Source organism: Notechis scutatus, chromosome 6, assembly GCF_049901735.1.
Source record: "Notechis scutatus isolate UNSWTSFEM ecotype Mainland chromosome 6, rNotScu1.2, whole genome shotgun sequence".
NCBI lineage: Eukaryota > Metazoa > Chordata > Lepidosauria > Squamata > Elapidae > Notechis > Notechis scutatus.
The window spans coordinates 11,354,208-11,373,293 of NC_142014.1; the positions used below are offsets into that span (position 1 = coordinate 11,354,208).

Below are 19,086 nucleotides of genomic sequence, written 5' to 3' on the forward strand. Positions count from 1 at the left end.
GAGAATACCATCTCAAATGAAGTCAACATAGTTTTACATTAAAGAAACAATAATTGATCTGCATGGTTGAACATGGAATTTCAATACTATTGTTTGAAAAAATGGTACACCATCATTGATAAAAAACAGGTTTTCTGAATGGCATCTCATAATATATCTAGTACCCAGAACTTCGACTCTATGAATTGCAACTTGAAATAAAATAGAATAGAAAAAGAAAAGCTTGTTCAGAAACAGGAAACACAGATCTGCAAATAATAGTTTACCCTAGAGATAGGAAAAAAAGCTTTACTATTTAAAATTTTATAAATATGTTTTAAAATATAAAAATGGCATTTTCCTAATTTGAAGCCCTGCTACTTTATGTATTTGGCTACATAACACTGAGTTTAATAACAGTAAGTCCCAGAATTGTCCAAAAGAGGTTTAGGCAAGGGAAAAATATAGGTAAATTCAGAAAAAAAAACTTATTCAAACTCTTTATACTGTGTTATTCATAATTCATATCTGATATTGTAAGATACAACATAAAAAAATGAGTATGACTACAAATTGAAAAGAAATATCTATTCAGAACAGGATATTTACATCTTAGTATTTTTAATGCTTGAAAAATATGAGCTCCACACCTGGAGAATCTTACACACTCATTTAATGCAACAGGGATACCTGAAATTATAAGATAATATGTACAGATATCCATGGACACAGAATATAATTATAAACTGTTCACTTTCATGAAAACTCTAGTGAGCAAGGCCCAGGAACAATTACACCCAAATGACAATATTTCCCTCATGACACAGTTTCTAGGTTACAATCCTCACTCCTGCACAACTGAAAAAGTACACTGAGAGTAATCTTTCAAAGCTTTGCTTTGAGACTTTGTAGTAGCTTAAGGGAAATGAAATGCCCTCTAGGGGCAAGAGTGATCTGCTTAAATACATGGTGTGTAACTATAATCAACCTTTAAAAGAAAGTGCAATACTAATACATGGAAAAGTACACTGAGTAGAAAGCAATTAATTTATTGCATTCATATTTAAAAGAAAGATACTTACAGGAACATCAACATATTTTGCAGCTGCTTTTACCTTTAGAAAAAGTAAAAGTAGAATACAAACATCACTTGGTACACTTGTCTCATAATGGATTTTTCAAATAGTTATTCAATAGTTGTTGTACTTACAGTGAATGAAAGTATTGATGAGAAGAAAGTGCCTTCATCGTACCTTGATAATTTAGAGAGCACACCTTCTAGCACTGCAACAAACTATATTAAGAAACACAGCATAAATATTCATAATGTGTAAAAGGGTTGGAAATTACTTTAAACAGCTGCAGAAGGCCAAGGGGAGGGGAGACCTTTCCTTTATGGCTCATATACTATGCAAGATAATACCTACTGCCAAACCCTTAGAGCAAGGGTCTTCAAACTGGACTTCAACTCCCAGAATTCCTGAGCTAACATGACTGGAGGAGGAATTCTGGGAGTTGATGTCCACAAGTCTTAAAGCTGTCAAGTTTGAAGAGCCCTGCCTTTAGATGTATGGAGTACTTGATGCTTTGTGAACTTGATTGTTTGTCTGCAGACATTTCATTACCCAACTAGATAACCTTTGGCGGTTCAAATTTCACCAGATTCAAGGTTGACTCAGCCTTCCATCCTTCTGAGGTTGGTAAAATGAGGACCCAGATTGTTGGGGGCAATAGGCTGATGCTGTAAACCACTTAGAGAGGGCTGTAAAGCACTGTGAAGCGGCATATAAGCCTAAGTGCTATTACTATTGCTATCATCTGTGTGAGTGTGGACTTTCCCCCCTGTTTACATATAGTAGCTTGTCCTGCCAGTTTTGGTGATGAAAACTCCTTAATCTTCCAGCAGCTGGACAGATCCAACTACCATTTCAAGAGGAAAATTGTTAGTATCTTAAAGAAAGGTAAAAGTTTGCCTTGTCCAGTCATGTCTGACTCTAGGGGGTGGTTTGATCTTACCCAAGGGAGCAGTGGTGGGATTCAATTTTTTTTATTACCGATTCTGTGGGTGTGGCTTGGTGGGCATGACATGGCTTGGTAAGCATGTCAGGGGAGGGATACTGTAAAATCCACATTCTCTCCCCACTCCAGGGGGAAAGTTACTGCAAAATCCTGTTCCTCCCCATCTCACTAACCTACTTTCCAGCTCCATTCTCCTGTGCAGGGCAACAAAAGAAGACCCAGCCAATCAGCTGGGACTCAGGAGGCAGAGAATAGATGGGGGCGGGGGCCAGTCAGAGGTGGTATTTGCCGGTTCTCCGAACTACTCAAAATTTTCGCTACCGGTTCTCCAGAACTGGTCAGAACCTGCTGAATCCCACCTCTGCAAGGAAATTGTAATGTCAAGTATTGTCTGAAAACACTTCTGTGGTCATGTGGCCAGCATGACTCCATGCTGAGGTACATGGAATGCTGTTATCTTCCCATTGAAATGTATCTACATGCTTTCAAACTGCTAGGTTGGCAGAAACTGGGGCAAGTGATGGGAGCTCACGCTGTTGTGCAGTGCTTGGGTCTCAAACCTGTGCTGTCAACTTTCCAGCTGATAAGCTCAGTGTCTTTAACCTTTCAACCATCGCCCCCATTTCCCGGTTAGCATCTTAGACCAGAACAAGTTTAAAAATGGTAAGGAACGGTAGAGATAAACCATGTTTACATTGAAAAGAGACAATTAAAAAATCCAAAAAGGAAACAAAAAGACAAGAACACCCTCGCTCCAGCAATCTTACACTCAGATGAGCAGGGATTAACTACAGGCAAATAATCAAGCAAAAAAACAGTATCTTAATCAAGGAACTACCAAGGAGAAACCCACACACACTTAAAATGGGCAAACCCCACACTTAGTTTCATTGATAATGTTACCTAGCTGGGTAATAAAACATCTGCAGGCAAACAGTCAAGCTCAGAGATAAGTAAGGACTTTATAATTCAGCTCTGAGCTACATATATTCACTTCTATTGGAAGCTTAGTTAGATCTAATTAAACTTAAAGAGTATTAATTGAAATAATATTAATGGGATTCAATCCATTTCAAAATTATTTTATATATACACACTCATATTATTCAGAATTACAAAAAACAAAGTGTTGGTGATAGACTCAGAGTAAATAGACTGAAATCCATGGAGGTTCAGTCATGGACTTAATTATATTAGCTAAAATTCTACAATTTCAGTAATATTAATTTTAAGCACCAGTAAACCTAGATCCAACACAATGCAAATTAAACATGTAAAGAATTTGTTAACTTCTTAGGTTAGTTTGATGGGCTTACAAAACAGACAACACAAAAGAATTTTGATAACAGAATCCATTGGGATTAATATTAAACTTAATATTAACAACAACTAAGGATCCTCCTGCTTTGCTTGGTCACTTTTCATCAGTTGGTGAATATTTATTTATCCCATCCCAGGATCACATAATTGGAATTAGTGGCCTCATAAATATTGAAATAAATAAATGTAAAAGTACTATTTGCACAATTGGAAAAAGTTCACTACTGTGCATGTTGTATAGATGTTGTAATATTAATGGGTTTTTTTTTAAAAAAATTGTAATTTCTTTTATGTAACTCTTGTGTTATTGTATAATGCTATATTGCATTGGTTTCAATAGTAGCCTGCTACATTGAATGACGCATAAACATTAAAAGAAGTAATATCTTTCCTCCCCTTCTCTCTACACACACATACAGAGAGAGAGAGAGAGAGAGAGAGAGAGAGAGAGAGAGAATAAATCTATTCAGTTAATGCCATTGTGAAAGTGTTATTCTTCTTCTGTTACAAGGTGATCACCGCTATGGCAAAACCAAAGAAGAAAACACCACTCTAGGCTCCCTTTTAGTAACTTTGCTTTTACTGAATCAATCTGAACAACATAGAACAAATGGCTAATTGCAATGGGAGAATCCTCAAAAATCTGTCAAGTTTGTGCATGTATTTTTCATACACTGAATTTCAGCTTTCACGAATTCTACCTAGCAAATGTTGAGAATTATTAGAAATGCTTGGTGGCCCATGTTTTCCATCTTAATAAATAAAATAACCATGCAGTAGTCTTCTCCAATCTGGTGTTCTCCAGTCGTTATCATTCCTACCATTTTTTGACATTACACTATCTGGAGATTAGTTCAACTATAGACTAATAGATATGGAAAGAATCAGGTTGTAACACAGACAATTTCAGAGCATACTATTGACTCTGTATTATCTGTGGGCTTTGCAATGTGATTGGCAGGTCGCTCTTAGTGTTCATTTCAGTGTTCACTATGTAGATGGATCATTATTTATCTATAAACTATTCTACATACCACAGTGGACCACTGAACACAGCAGTGTGTATGTGTGTGTATGTGTGTATGCATAAGTGTGTGTGTATGTGTGTGTGTGTGTGCATAATAAAATAAACTCAAATTAGGGTGAAATTAAGAACTAATTTGGAAGTGGAATTTGTTTAGTAGAATAGTCAAAAAGGAAGAAACCAAAACGTGCTATTGAATAATTTTTTTTCAGCAATGCATGTTTCTTCATCAAATCTTTTCCAATTTTCTGCTTATGAAGAAAAAGTAAGCAAACGAACAAAATTAAGCGAAAAGGCTTAATCAGTTCTGTTGTGCACCTTCTTTATTGGTAATTTCTTGATTGGAGTATTGTTTACACCCTGACTGTTGACCTAGTATTAATTTTGGTGTTAAACTCTGCTTATCTGGGTGTTGTTTGCTGGCAATGAACTGTTTATTCCAATACCCCAATAAAGGAAGCAAGCTAACTGTAAACAGCCATCTAATCAAGGAACTACCAAGAACACTCCCACCAATACTGAAAGAGCAGTCACAAGTATATAAACCATTCCCTTCTAGCATTGATGTAAATTACCCAGATTGGTAACAAACATCTGCAAGAGAACAACCAAGTTCAGAGAACATCAAGTATCCAACAAACTCTTAATTAAAATAGAACTATTTATACTTCTCTCTTTGAGTATAAAATATTAAGAGAAAGTATGTTATGCCTTTCTTATTTTCTCTTTGTAATAAAAGCCATATTTGTAGTCCACTAATCAGAATGTATACTTAGACTCAGAATATAGCCCAACTTCTAAAATTATCAACACAATTATTTTAAACAAATTAAATAGGTCAACAATTACGTTCCTATTTTAGAAGTTCTATGTGATACAAACAATAATGAAAGCCTTATCACACCATGCAACTATACTGTAAAGATAGTGTTTTTTTTTAAAAAAAAATACTGTTGTCATATTTATATTTAGAGGACATTACTCATTGTCACAGTAAATGCAAAATGTTTATAATAATAGAAGGGCTAATTTTACAAGTATTTTAAAGAGTAGTTGCTTGACATCTAAATCACATTCCTAGAACATAGGAGTAGTATCTTATAAGTGAGAAGACAGGACAAAATTCCATCTGGCATCTTGTTAATGGCCACTCTAACAGTGTCATAACAGTGTCATATTTCTTGTTCTCTGTAAGGATTCGAAAGTCTCACCTTGCAGGAATCCAAGACTCTAATGGTTTAACAGAGTGATAATAGTGAGTTATATCATCCCATCTTATTCTGTTTTTCTTATATCTTTATACATTTAATACATATTCTTCCTTATTATGTATCTTTCTTTATATATCATCATAAGGATCATTACAGAAGAAGAAATGAGATGGATAATAAGTAAAGGAATGGGTGCTTAAAGGCACTTCTTTATTCATCATACTACTGTAATTCTCTGGCCTTCTATTAGCATGTCAGTCAGTATATATTGTAAGTCCTCATCTTTCTCAAGAGTAATTTTTCAAAACGCTAGTTCAAGTGGAATTTCTGGAATTGCTTTATTTTTTGAAATGTAATTTGCTAAATTAAAGTTAACATTTGACAACATTTATCCCAATACTTAGAATAATTCTGTTTCATGGTGAAGATGCTTAAGACTGGGGTAAATCTGGATTCACGTCTGTCCTCAGCCATGGAACCTCACTGAATGGCTTTGAGTGAACCACTATCTCTGCCTGACCAGTGGTCATGAAAACATGATCATGAAAAACTTGCAAAGGGAGTGCTAGTCAATATATCAAAACATGTTGTACACAAAGCAAAAATGAAGTATTATCATGGTTTTACAGTCAATTGGAAATCTAGAAATTTTTTTAAGTTCTATTTGATTTATGACAAAGCAAGGAGTGGTTAACTGATTCCAATTTTACTTTATACTCTAACACAGACCTATTGTCATTTCTTGGTTCTAAAATCTTTTTACCTCTTAATGATGAAAAACTAAAGTTTAATGCTATTGAAGCCCGGCTTTAAGATCATATATAATTGAATGCAAAAATAATTTAAATCTTAATGCATTGAAAAACTCTTGCTCATAGTCTTCCTATGGAACAGAGAAAACGGTGGGCCCCATTCTTGTGCTTTGCACCTTTATTTTGTTTAGAGGGGCAAACAGTAAGTTTAACACTAATAAAAATATCAGCATAAATTAAAACTCAGCATTCATAGGGAAGAATATAATAACTCCTGAACAAGGAGTTCCACTAGCTTCTTGGCCCAGGGTTTGTGTTCACTGACGCAAGATCCCAGTTTATGCTGAAGAGTTTTCCCTCCATAAACTAATACTTTGTGTTGTATTGAATCATGAATAAATTTCCTCTTCTCCTTTTTCATAAGGCTTAAGTACATGGAATTAGCTGTGGTGTTCACTCTTTCACACAAGAGCATCTCCAAAGTTGCTCTTTGAAGTTGGCTACCTCAACCCTTTCACTTTCATTTCATTTTTGGCTATGGACAGATTCCAAAACTGCACTAAATAAAACAGGTAAGTGCACAGTTCTTTTCTCTAACATTTACAATCGTTCATATCCAGTGCAATTCATTATTTTTCATTCCAAGAATCTAATTAATTCCATCCTGCAGCAATGCCTATAACAACTGTGATGAGAACAATATCAATCGCAGCTTTTCTGTTATGATATCGTATTTGTGTTGTCATTTGCCTCCTATCTCTCAGCCCACTGGCACGCACATTATTTCGTATATCCTCAAACTTTAGAATTAGTTCAAGGGTGTACACTATGTACAAGCAAAAAAACCTGAACCGCAACATTTAAAACAAGAAAGATTGTGGGGCAGTCAAAACAATCTTGAACTGAACACACTCGAAACTGCAGAAAGGATAGAAGATTTGAGGAGGAGTTCTCCTATTCTACCACCTCTTACAATACTAAGCAACACAGTATCAATAATAGAGACTATCAAGTTTCTAGATTCTACAATATCTCAAGACTTAAAATGGACACCTAACATGAAAAATGTCATCAAAAAACGCACGTGCGCATGTGCGCATGCATACGCACACACACACGCACACACAGAGCACCTGAGGGCAGGACAAGAAGCAATGGAGGGAAACTAATCAAGGAGAGAAGCAACCTAGAACTAAGAAGAAATTTCAAGTAGAAATTAGAACAAGTAATCAGTGGAACAACCTGCCTCCAAAAGTTATGAATGCTCCAACACTGGAAGTTTTTAAAAAGATGTTGGATAACCATTTGTCTGAAATGGTATAAGGTTTCCTGCCTAAGCAGGGGGTTGGATTAAAAGACTTCCAAGGTCTATTCTATTCTATTCTATTCTATTCTATTCTATTCTATTCTATTCTATTCTATTCTATTCTATTCTATTCTATTCCATTCCATTCCATTCCATATTATCTATTCTATTCTATTCTATTCTATTCTATTCTATTCTATTCTATCCCACTCTACTCTACTCTACTCTACTCTACTCTGATTAGCCAATGTCTTTTGAACTTTTTCATATAAGTACAAATGTGTAAGTAAAAGTAGACTTCAATTTTTTTGAAAAAACTGAAAACATACTTTCCTTCAATGCAAGATGCAGCAAATCAGAATTTATTTTATCTAATTAAATCTGATCTTGGGATAGTAAAAATGTAGTCATATTAAATGCTGTTAATTAATTAAGGCACTGTAGCATGAAGGATAAGAAAATAATATCTGCTTAATAGGTATTGCATAAAAAGATTTCTTCAAATTGGGATCCAATTTACACCTATAAGTATCTTGATGATCCCATGGAGTATTAGTCACTAACCTTATTTTATTTTAAAAACAGGAACATGGAAAATTATCAAACATTTTTTAATAAAAAGCAAATACGGATATTTATCTTTTTCTCCCAAGTGCAATTTTTCTGGAAAAAAAAAATTGATACATTTACCTTTGAAACAAGAAGTGAAATTACTTCCTTCATGGTTTCTTCAATCAAGTCGTCAATTTTTGAATGGTATTGTTGCTGTGGTTCAGAAAACCAAAATAGCATTAATATATTAAATGAGCACAATGCTATTTGTCATAAGTCACATTTGCACAAAGGTACAAAAACTGACAGATCAGAATTACTTAAAATTATTAAAAGAACAAAGCCTTGAAAATGATCTACCCACAAATTACTTTCTTTCATACAATATCCAGAAAATTTTCAAATGTATGCATTTGAGTTAAGCAGCTAATAGGGCTATTATTTAAATGCAGCAAGGTCTTATTCAGGGAAAGGAATGTGAAGGATATGTTTTGTCTTCTATGTAATTAAGGTGGCTATGTATTCCTTCACCCCCGATTTAGCTGCAAAAGCAAGATGAGAAGAAGATTTAGTAAATAAACCACTTTCTGTCTGATAACTCTCATTCCCATGTTACGTTCTTCAGAAATAAAATGAGTGGCCAATTGTTTGCTCTTCAAAGAACCCTTTTAAGAGTGAAGTGAGCTGCAGGTTATACAATTCCTATACAATCTGCTCTAACGCGGGTACAAAAAATAAAAATTAATCAGAAAACCTGAAGGGTGGCAATAAATTACTCAACCATAAAATATATAATAGCTAAATCCGTTGCTGCTTTCCATTTTTCTGCTACTGCTTTTTTTTCTCGCTAATGAAAATATTTTCTTTAAGGAACACATTTTAAATCTGAAAGATTTTCACACATTCTGTTTTTGATCATAATAAAGCAAGCATCCATCCTGCAGTTTGTGGGAGCAAAGGCTCTTTCTTTTATTCTGAACATATATTCATTCCAAAAAGTAATTCTTCCATCAGAACATTTGTTTGAAAGCAAAGAATGCTCCAGTAGCCCACTTCACAAAAAATGTGTCTAATAAAGACTAACCCTATCTTAATGGTTCAAGGCTATATGAATCAGCAACAGCATAATGCTTTGAATAAAAGAACTGCCAGCATCAGTCTAAACATTCTCTCAACTTTGTAAGAGTCCATAGTCTTCTGAAATTTCGGGTTTTTGAAGGCAATTTATTCCCTTTTTTTGAAGTATTAAATATATGTACTAGCTACTTTTAAGAAAAGTGTGTTAAACACTATCCCCAGTGCTTGGTTTACCTAGGCAAACTACTGAAGCTAACATCTTCTTTTTTCTTGTGCCATATCCATCATTGGAGGTTGGCAATCATGTGGGCGATCCTATTTTTATCAACAGCCACATGAAAAAGTGCTGTTGAGTTTTGTCCGAACCAGTCCCTTAGATTTTGAAGCCATGATGTTCTTCTAGTACTGAAGCTATCAACCTTCCCTGACTCCTGACCTTCAGATGTATTGGCCCTACAGCTCTGCTAAGTCCAACATTTCATAAGATATGTGATCTCAAGAAATTCCATATGCTATAATGTAACCCACAGTTACAACTAGGATAATCATGGTGCAAGATTGTAATAATAGTAGAAAATGGTGTATTTTCTTTTCCCCTTCCGCAATGAGGGAGTTATATGTATATTGCCAGACTGGATGGCTTTCTAATTCTTGTTGCTTTTCCATTACATGAAAGACTGAAGGATTTGGATATTTAGTGCAGTGGAAAAGGTAGTTGTCGAAAGGTGTCCTCACAATGAGTACCAATGCTTGCTGTTCAAAACTCATCCCTTGTTGTTTCAACAGTTGCCAAGGAAAAGTATCTAATTGCAAAGTTGATGGTATGATATCATATTCACAGGTTTCAATGGGATTTTTTTTTTAATACAGAAGGAATGATAGCTAGGTAGCTGTGCAATTTCACCCTTTCATAAATGCTCCCTGCACACACACATAAAGGCTTTGAAAATGTCAAATTGGGTGGAGGGCATAATATATAAATCGATTTTACCTCCATTTTATGGGCACCGATTGAATTAATTAGTGGCATGCTCCTATTAGTCCTATCACCTACTGGTAGGAAAACTGTGATTGTCTCATATTTGAGCATTCCATGACATTAGAAGTAATAAGAGCTGTCCGTTTTAAAGGGATTGGGAAGTAGAAACCATGCTCTGAGAAAGTGCCCATATATACTGTAATTATAAATGTAGACTTTGCTGTCAAGTTTTGCTGTACAAATAACCTGATTAGGCATTTTTGCTCCTCTCGATCTACCATTTTGCTTGCAAAGTCCTACTGCTGGTTTAATAGGTTCCTTCTTTGAGATTGGGGTTTGATTCCTGTTAAATCTAAGAAAAGCTACAACTTGCTTTGCCTGTAGTGACATTTAAGTAGAGTAGATGGCATTATCTGATATCTGTATGCTGGTCTGTAACTATAACAAAGTTTTGATTTGATTATCTGATGTTAGAATATTTTTGGATTCTTTTAAAAAATTACAACAAAGAATTAATTAAGACATGACAAGAATTTGATAAAAGATGTCGATGGTCAGATAGATGGTCTGACAAAGCAAAAGCAAAGTCTCCCACTGACACTGGGACACAAATGATAATTGTAATGTTTGAATAATGAAAGGTTAATAAAAATGAGAAGGTGGAGGGTTTGAGAGTGGAAGATAGAGCACCAATGAAAAGCTGAACTGTTTTGAAAGGGTTATTTTGTTTGAAAGTTGCAAAGGAGAGCTGATAGCTTTTATTTTCCCATTTACCATATTTATCCAAAAGGAAGATAATTCTTTCCTTCAACTCCAAATAGGTACTTGCTTAATTGTAAAATGTGTCTCGTTTTACATTCCATAGAGAACACATTAGAAGACCTTTTAGAAACAACCAAATGGGTGAAGAAATAAAAGGACTGCAGACATTCTCGCTGAAAAACAAAAATTAGCTTGAACCTTGATACTATAAATAAACCATTTAGGATTAGGAAGAATCCTTTAGAATGCAATGTATGATATGTTTTGAGAAGTCCAATTAATACAGTGATAAGGCTTCTGTTCTTTAATATTCATATAAAAATATATGTGACTTTCCACCAAAATCTTGTTTACTCAATCAACAATTGGAAAAATGGTTCTCTTGAACTACTCTTGGTTCTCTTGAATAGCCTAGGCCTGAATTCATTTTGTTAAAGGATATATAATCAGAAATCAGAAATTCTACTTAAAAGTAAGTAAACACGGAAACACTTCAGAAAACAAACAAAATTTAAAGGAATGAACTTACCCATTGATTTGTAAACTGGTTGATGCCCCGAAAGCCCCCCCAAAGAAGAAAATGGAGGAAAAAAAATGTGAAAATAATTATAAAATAATATAGGAAACAGCAATCTTAACAGACTTCATGAAAAGCTTGTTTAAATAAAGACAAAATACAACAAAGATGGCTACAAAAATAAATGCACATAAATAGCAGAATTTGCTGCAAAGTAAAAGAATATGGTACTGTAGCAAGTTCTGGCATTTCCATCTCCTATTCTATAGAAGCATTTGTCCTTTGTATGGCCTCTCTTTGGTATTTTGTGGGGACTGGTTTACAAGAAAAGACATTCCTCTATTTGCAGCTATAATTTTGTTGTAGCTCATGACTCATATGTATACCCAACAATATGTAATTTACTCCTAATTTTTAAATTAATTATTTTTCTTAAAAAGGAAGAAATAGTCTTTCTTCCCAGATTGTTTATGTCCAAAACTTAGATCAACCAATACGAAACACTGCCATTGATGACTGTAACTGGAAACAATGGGAATTAAAAAAAAAAAAAAGAGATTGAAAAGGCAATGCAATTTCTGTTGGTTTTGGTGGTGGGGATGATGGAAACTTGTAGTCTAACATAGCAAAAAAACTGAAAAAGTGATTTCCTTTCCTCTCCCCTAAAGCTTGGAAATCTTAGTCAAATATAATGCAGGAGAGTTGTCAAATACATTGCAAACTAAAGAACATGCATATTCATCATATGAAAAAAAAATTGAAGGATTGTAATTTTTAGAAATGTAATACTTCAAACTTCAAATATTTATAGGACTGAATTTACTCAAAAAGAAGATGATCCTGAATTTAAGACAACCATCCACAAATTAAGAATATTCAGGAAAAAAATAATATTCATGAAAAATCTCTCATGTGGAAACACCCAGCTTGCCAACATAATCTTACCAATTCTATCTGAAATCAACACTAAAAGCTCACACTCCCCACTTCTTGTCAGTAGTCAATCAGGAGTCATGGTCCTAGAACTAGGAAGAGATTTCCTGACAGTTAGAACAATTAATCAGTGGAACAACTTAAGAGCTGTGGGTGCTCTTAACACTGGAGGTCTTTAAGAAGAGATTGAGCAATTCTTTGTCTGAAAGGGTATAGGGAGTTGGCCTAGAAGACCTGCAACCTTCAACTCTATTATTCATACTAACTAAGTAAGTAAAATAGAAAAGGATAGAATAAAAACTTCATTGTCATTTTAAATGTATACTAATCAGCATACATTAAAATGAAATTTTGTTCAGTTCTCAAAAGATAACCATTATGCATATGCTTACACACATATACGTATATGATACAGTCTAGTTTGAAGGTATACATATATGCAATGCACATACACACATGCATACACACACGCACATGCAGTGGTGGGCTGCTGCCGGTTCAGACTGGCTCACCTTTACCACTAGTTCCGATCACCAGCTGGGCCCCACCCACCCGCTAGCCCGTCCTATATATCTGGCTCACTCGCCCTGCCCAACTGCTTTCTGCACCTCATCCACGCTACTCACTGCAGATGCCACATGCAGGAAATCTCTGTGTTTTTGCAGTCGTGTGCAAGGGTGGATGGCGCGTACACATGGGAAGGGGGCGTGGGCGTGCGTGCTCACATTTTCGGTTCTGCATTAGGCGAACCGGTTGTTACAGTATGTGCAGCCTACCTCTGTGTGCATGCGCGCGCACACACACGCACACACACCACCTGAGGCAGGATAAGAAACAATGGATGGAAACTAATCAAGGAGAGAAGCAACCTAGAACTAAGGAGAAATTTCCAGACAGTCAGAATAATTAATCAGTGGAACAACTTGCCTCCAGAAGTTGTGAATGCTCCAACACTGAAAGTTTTTAAGAAGAGATTGGACAACCATTTGTCTGAAGTGGTATAGGGTTTCCTACCTAAGTAGGGGGTTGGACTAGAAGACCTCCAACGTCCCTTCCATCTATTCTATTCTATTCTATTCTATTCTATTCTATTCTATTCTATTCTATTCTATTCTATTCTATTCTATTCTACTCTACTCTACTCTACTCTACTCTACTCTACTCTACTCCTATTCCATTATATTCTCAGGTAAAAAAAAGAGAGAATTCTGCGAGTTTACAAGACGGGTGGCTAAGGAACAAAGTAAGTAAATCACCTATCCATCTTCTCCATCAATCTATCTAATAGCTACTAATTTAATATAAAATTCCTCATTTATTAAATTATTTAATTATATACACCCACCCACACCATTCTCTCTTTCACACAAACCACTCTTAATCTGAAATACTGAAACGGACACAAAATTCATCTAGCAAAAACATCAAAAAAGAAACAAACACAACAAAGGTGGGAAAAGAGGGACAATAATTGCACATGAAAGAGAAAGGAAAACAAAATTTGGGATAGGAAAAGCAGAAGAAAAAATAGGGAAGGAAAGAAGAGAGTGATAGAGAAATCCCCATTTCAATGTTAGAAAAAAGGACTAAACTCAACAAATAATATTCTGAGTATTGGCTACTTTCAGCAGCTGTATCCACAGGCCTCTACATCTTATGCTCAGTGTTTTTGTTTTCAAGAGCTTTTTCTATTCTGTATGTTCCACCTGACCCAGGTAATTATTTGGGAAAATAATTCATCTTCCTCTGGGGTAAATATGGTAACTTTTGTGGGGATGAACTAGTTGCCAGTAGACAAATTAACATCACCAAATCCAACTCTAAATCCATTGGCATTCAGGAAATAATGGAATATGATATTTTTGAATCTGGGCCTTTTGTCATTGGTTACCAATTATCATCGCATTTCTGAAAATCATGACACAATATCAATCTTCATTGTTTTAAGCAGCATCACATTTTCAAATTATTGTTCGTATTTTGTGAAGAAAGAATGATCATGTGGACAAAATGAAATTTACAGTCTATGTGCATATTTACATATGGGGGGCATTTGGCATAAAATTACTCCCAACTGCTGGAATTGTCTTACCTCCTGCCCACCATTCAGAATACAAAGTTTAGCAGTTTGCTTCTTGGCATCAACTAGCACGTTGAACATTGTGCATACAGAAGGAGGAATACGCAAATCTGTTGATTTGTTTGTCTTCTGCACTTTGAGTTCAAAAGCGGTTCTTGTTCTATTAATTGAAAAATTGGATTTACAGAAATAGGAAGATTGGTCATATTTTAAATAAATTAAGTGAAAAGGGGAATTCAGTTAAAACATGTGAAAGGCAAATATGAAATGTTTAGATGCATGTTACATTAGCTAATGGGATTATCATATTTATAAGTGCTAAATCTGATAGCCCTCTCAAGGTTAGATACTGATTTAACAAAATAGCTGCTTGACAAAGCATTGTCCAGATAAAGCACAGAATGTTGAACGTTTTCTGCACAAATTTCAAATTGACAAAAGCTGATCACAGACTGCCATTATAATATATTCAAGGATTCCTGACAATTAAAAATGTTAAAGAGTTTCAGAACACGTGGCACATTTTAAATGAGCAGGGGAATAGATGGAAAAAGCATAATAATTGTTCCTTTACAAAAATAACTCCCACAGAGGTATAATTCAGAAATAACTGGCTTGGTGAAGCCAATAGTAGATGATGGAAGAATGATTATCACCTGAAACAATTAAAGATCAGTGGACATATTATATAGTTTCCTCTGTTTGATGAATCTGTTATAACCATACAAGAACACTTCGTGTTTATGGCAGCATGATGAAATATGGCTAGTCTGACCAATCATGCAGTACCATGCAGTACATATGCTCAATTTGTAATCAACACACTTTGAATGGTGTGGGAGTAGGAATGGATTTCCAGAGGAAAAATTGCAGACTACAGGAACCAGGAGCACTACTCAGGTGACCCTGACGACACAGATAAACCCCCAAGTGCTTCAACAACTCTAAAAGGATGCAAATTACCAGCTGTCTGGAAGGAATATAAATCCTTCCATTTCCCACTATCCTGTCAGAGTGAAGAAGCTTCTTGGATGAGAAGCGAAACGTCTTCAAAAGAAAAAAAACAAGAAAGTCCAGTTGCCTCCATGATTTGGGACAGTCATGACCTGGATGACTCATGTAATCTCAACAGATTCTTACTGCTACCATGCTTTCAGTAGAATATTTAGAGCAATCACGACGTAGAATCCTTGGGCATGACTTCAACAGTCAAATATATACAATGTTATCATAAAATGTTTTTACTTCTGCCAATTTATTCACACATTTGTTTAGCTCTAGCTTGTATTAATAACCTGAAAAACAACAAGTTCATCAAGAGCATGAAAATGGAAGGCAGTATTGAATACTTTTTCTAAGAATCTTCATTTTCTTCACCTCCGCTGATGAACAAAGCAATAAGTTGATTGCTTGAGCTGGAGCTGTAACTACATTTGTATGTTTTTGCTCCCCAGTTGTATATCATAGTGATTAGAAGATCAAATTGGGTTCATACTACCGCTTGGTCAGAAAACTCACCATATGCCTTTGAGCTAGTCATATGAAGCCTACTTATGTGTAAGTGCTAGGATTTGAAGGCCAACTTCAGGAGCATTTCTTGTACCATGAACATATTGTGCAGAAACTCCATAATATGCGGAGTTGTCACTTGGCATTGTGGGATAGAGAGGAAAGTTTTGTGCAGGAAAAGTTGCTTTAATGTATTGATTTACCAATTTAAGCAATACAAAGTAATCCATGAAACTGAAGTACATATGTGGAAACAGAATGTTAGCATATGATACTATTTTTGTGTAAGACTGTGGCATCAGAGTGGAAATTGGGAGACTGTGAGTTCTGGTCCCCTTGCCCTCCAATACATAAACCAAGGCAATCAGTATTCATTGCTGAACGTTAGCCCTAAAAGATTTGACACTGTGTAATAATATGTGGGAATGACCTTAGGAGACAAGAGAAAGAGCTACAAACTATAGACGACTATCATGTAAAAATATCTTAGTTCATAGAAGGGGAGAGGAGCATTTCAGAAGGGACCCTCCCTAGTTTTCTAGCGAGTAAAAGGTAAGGAGGAAAGAAATACTTTCAGACTTGCAAGATTGTATTAATGTAACCTTTCAATAAAGATAGAGTTAGTATCCATAGTTGTGCTTCTTATTTGAACTATCTCAAAAGGCTGATATTAACTTCACTGATGGGTACCAGCAGTGGTGGGAGTCAAATAATTTAACAGCCAGTTCTCCGCCCTAATGATTTTTTACAATAACCAGTTCACCAAATTGCTCAGAAAGTTAACAACCGGTTCTCCTGAAGTGGTGCAAACTGGCTGAATCCCATCACTGGGTACCAGCTGAAACCTGTGGCATAGTTGAGGGTCCACTGAAGCTCTGGATCTGCTGCTGTCCATTCTTGCTTTTAATTCATTTGTCTCCTTTGCATGTGCGGTGAACATAGCAAAGTGAACAGAGCAGCCATTTTTCCTTTGCCCTGTGCTCTTATACAGGTCAGGCCTATCGAGAATTGATGAGGAAACATGCATAGCCAACTTGCTTAATTAAAATATCTTCCCAAAGGTCATTTACTGCCTGGATCTGGGTTTATTTTATTTTTTTACAGTTATTATATAATTTAGATACATAGTTACAAGCACATACCTTTTGATGCAAGCTTCTATCATATCACTGGCCATAAGTTTAAGTCTCTGTTCTAAGTGATGAGCAAACTCTGGTTCTGGCCAATGGAGATCTAAGATGAACATCTGTAGGGCATCCAGTTTCCAGAAAAGGTCTTCTGATGTTGCTGACCCATTACTATCAAACAAAAAAATTACTATTATACTTGAATCAGAGCATTAGATAAAAAATAATCCAATTTCTATATTTGTAAGCATTTCAGATACTTGCCATAAATACATGACCAGCACTTCTGGACAACTATTATTTTGCTCTAATTACTGGGTACTTTTGTCTTATAAAAATTTATCTGGTGTGGCTTTAACAGTTGTTGACTTCAGCTAGGAGGGAAAGGAACAACTCAGACACAAGCAGTAGGGTTATTTAATGTACTGAAGCTATTTCATTGCAGGTGTGAACTGAATAGAGCTGAGCAGGAAGAAGCAATTTGGACTTAAGACAGGGCTTTGCGATCAATAAAAAAAATGAAAGCTTGGCATTTATTTATCCAAGTTACTCTGCTGACTTTTACAACTTGGTGGTGATGATTACTATACCCCCATTATTGCTTAATATCATTTAATTTCCACCCAAAATATAAGAAAGACATTGAGCATCATTGCTTTTAATCCCATTAATGTCCTAATTGGAGTGAAACTAAAATGGAGTCAAGAAAGAAGTCAGGTCTTCATTATCATTTTTTAATCCAATTCTTGGGGACTTTACGGAGGTAAAGTTGAAATTCTGAAATTATTTCATAGCTACAGAAATACATCCTTAAGAGTAAAATTAACTATTAAAAACAAAAGCAAAGCACTAGCACTAAGATTACAATCATAACATGCGTAAATACTTGTCTGTTGTGTCTGATAGAAAATTATTGTGTATGCTAGGTACTAGGAATTGGCTGATAATCATTTACAACACACTAAGGGAAGAGGATGATACCAGGCCATTTATGATAATTTTGTTGCTACAAATGATGCAACCAATTATTTTAAATAAGATGTTTCCAGTGTGTGTGTGTGTGTGTGTGTGTGTGTGTGTGTGTGTGTGTGTTATCTCCTGATAATATTGTTACAAGCTATTTCCATAATGTGCACTGATTGGACTTGATGTCTGTCACGGTCATACATTGTTCTACCATGAGAAATCAAATCTTAGACTTTTGTGATTCTTCTATATAAAAAGCAATATATGATTACTGTAGTATTAGGTTTATTTATACCTCAGATTTTTATAGAATTTACTGATAATTCTGTCATTATAGGCCTGGGTTCAAGTTCACCCAGTCCTTGAACCCAAATGAATTTTGTGAATTAATGAATGATTGTGAAGGTCACATGTAGTGGAGAAGGAAGAATGCATTCTGAATGCAGAATGCAATTGTGTCCAGTCTATACATCTCCAGCTTCCACATGAATGCAGAATGCAATTGTGTCCAGTCTATACATCTCCAGCTTCCACAGAAGGACAAGATATATGGAATTCTTATTAAACTTACTCAGGAACATTCAGAAACATTCATGTTCCCTAATTTTCAGGTACTTCTCATCACTCCCAGCACACAACAACCAAAAAGACAGAATTACAGATACAGAACTGCAGTCTGGTTACTTGTATATGAAAAATAGGAATTATGTCAGCCTTCAGCATCTATATAATACATTTTTTGTCTGATGAAGCATCAACCCGGAAAGGATCAGCGGATTATTTTTAATCTGAGTAAAGCTCTTAGTACAGCAAAAACATTCCTACAATTATTTATCCTGATGCTGAGATTTATAGGATGCCGTAGTTGTTCAACCCATTATCGGAATTTATATTTTTATAGTTGGCAGTAACAAAGTTTATTTATTTTGTTTTTGGCAGGTGACATGTAATGGTGACATGAAGATATCAGTAG

General features: G+C 35.3%; 1 protein-coding gene across 13 annotated transcripts in view; it reads right to left on the minus strand.

The window, feature by feature from the left end:
- The window catches only part of CADPS2 (calcium dependent secretion activator 2), a 294,667-nt gene that overhangs the window by 42,414 nt on the left and 233,167 nt on the right, over positions 1-19,086 (minus strand). For 5 of the 13 annotated variants that reach the window (XM_026669061.2, XM_087969367.1, XM_026669059.2 and 2 more), the window contains 6 exons: positions 17,163-17,318; positions 14,524-14,671; positions 11,511-11,525; positions 8,302-8,376; positions 1,190-1,273; positions 1,062-1,094 (listed from right to left, as the gene is read on the minus strand). In XM_026669061.2, the coding sequence (XP_026524846.2) occupies positions 1,062-1,094; positions 1,190-1,273; positions 8,302-8,376; positions 11,511-11,525; positions 14,524-14,671; positions 17,163-17,318 (511 nt within the window). The remainder of the gene's footprint in view (positions 1-1,061; positions 1,095-1,189; positions 1,274-8,301; positions 8,377-11,510; positions 11,526-14,523; positions 14,672-17,162; positions 17,319-19,086) is intronic. The other 8 variants (XM_087969373.1, XM_087969369.1, XM_026669060.2 and 5 more) reach the window with 4 other exon arrangements.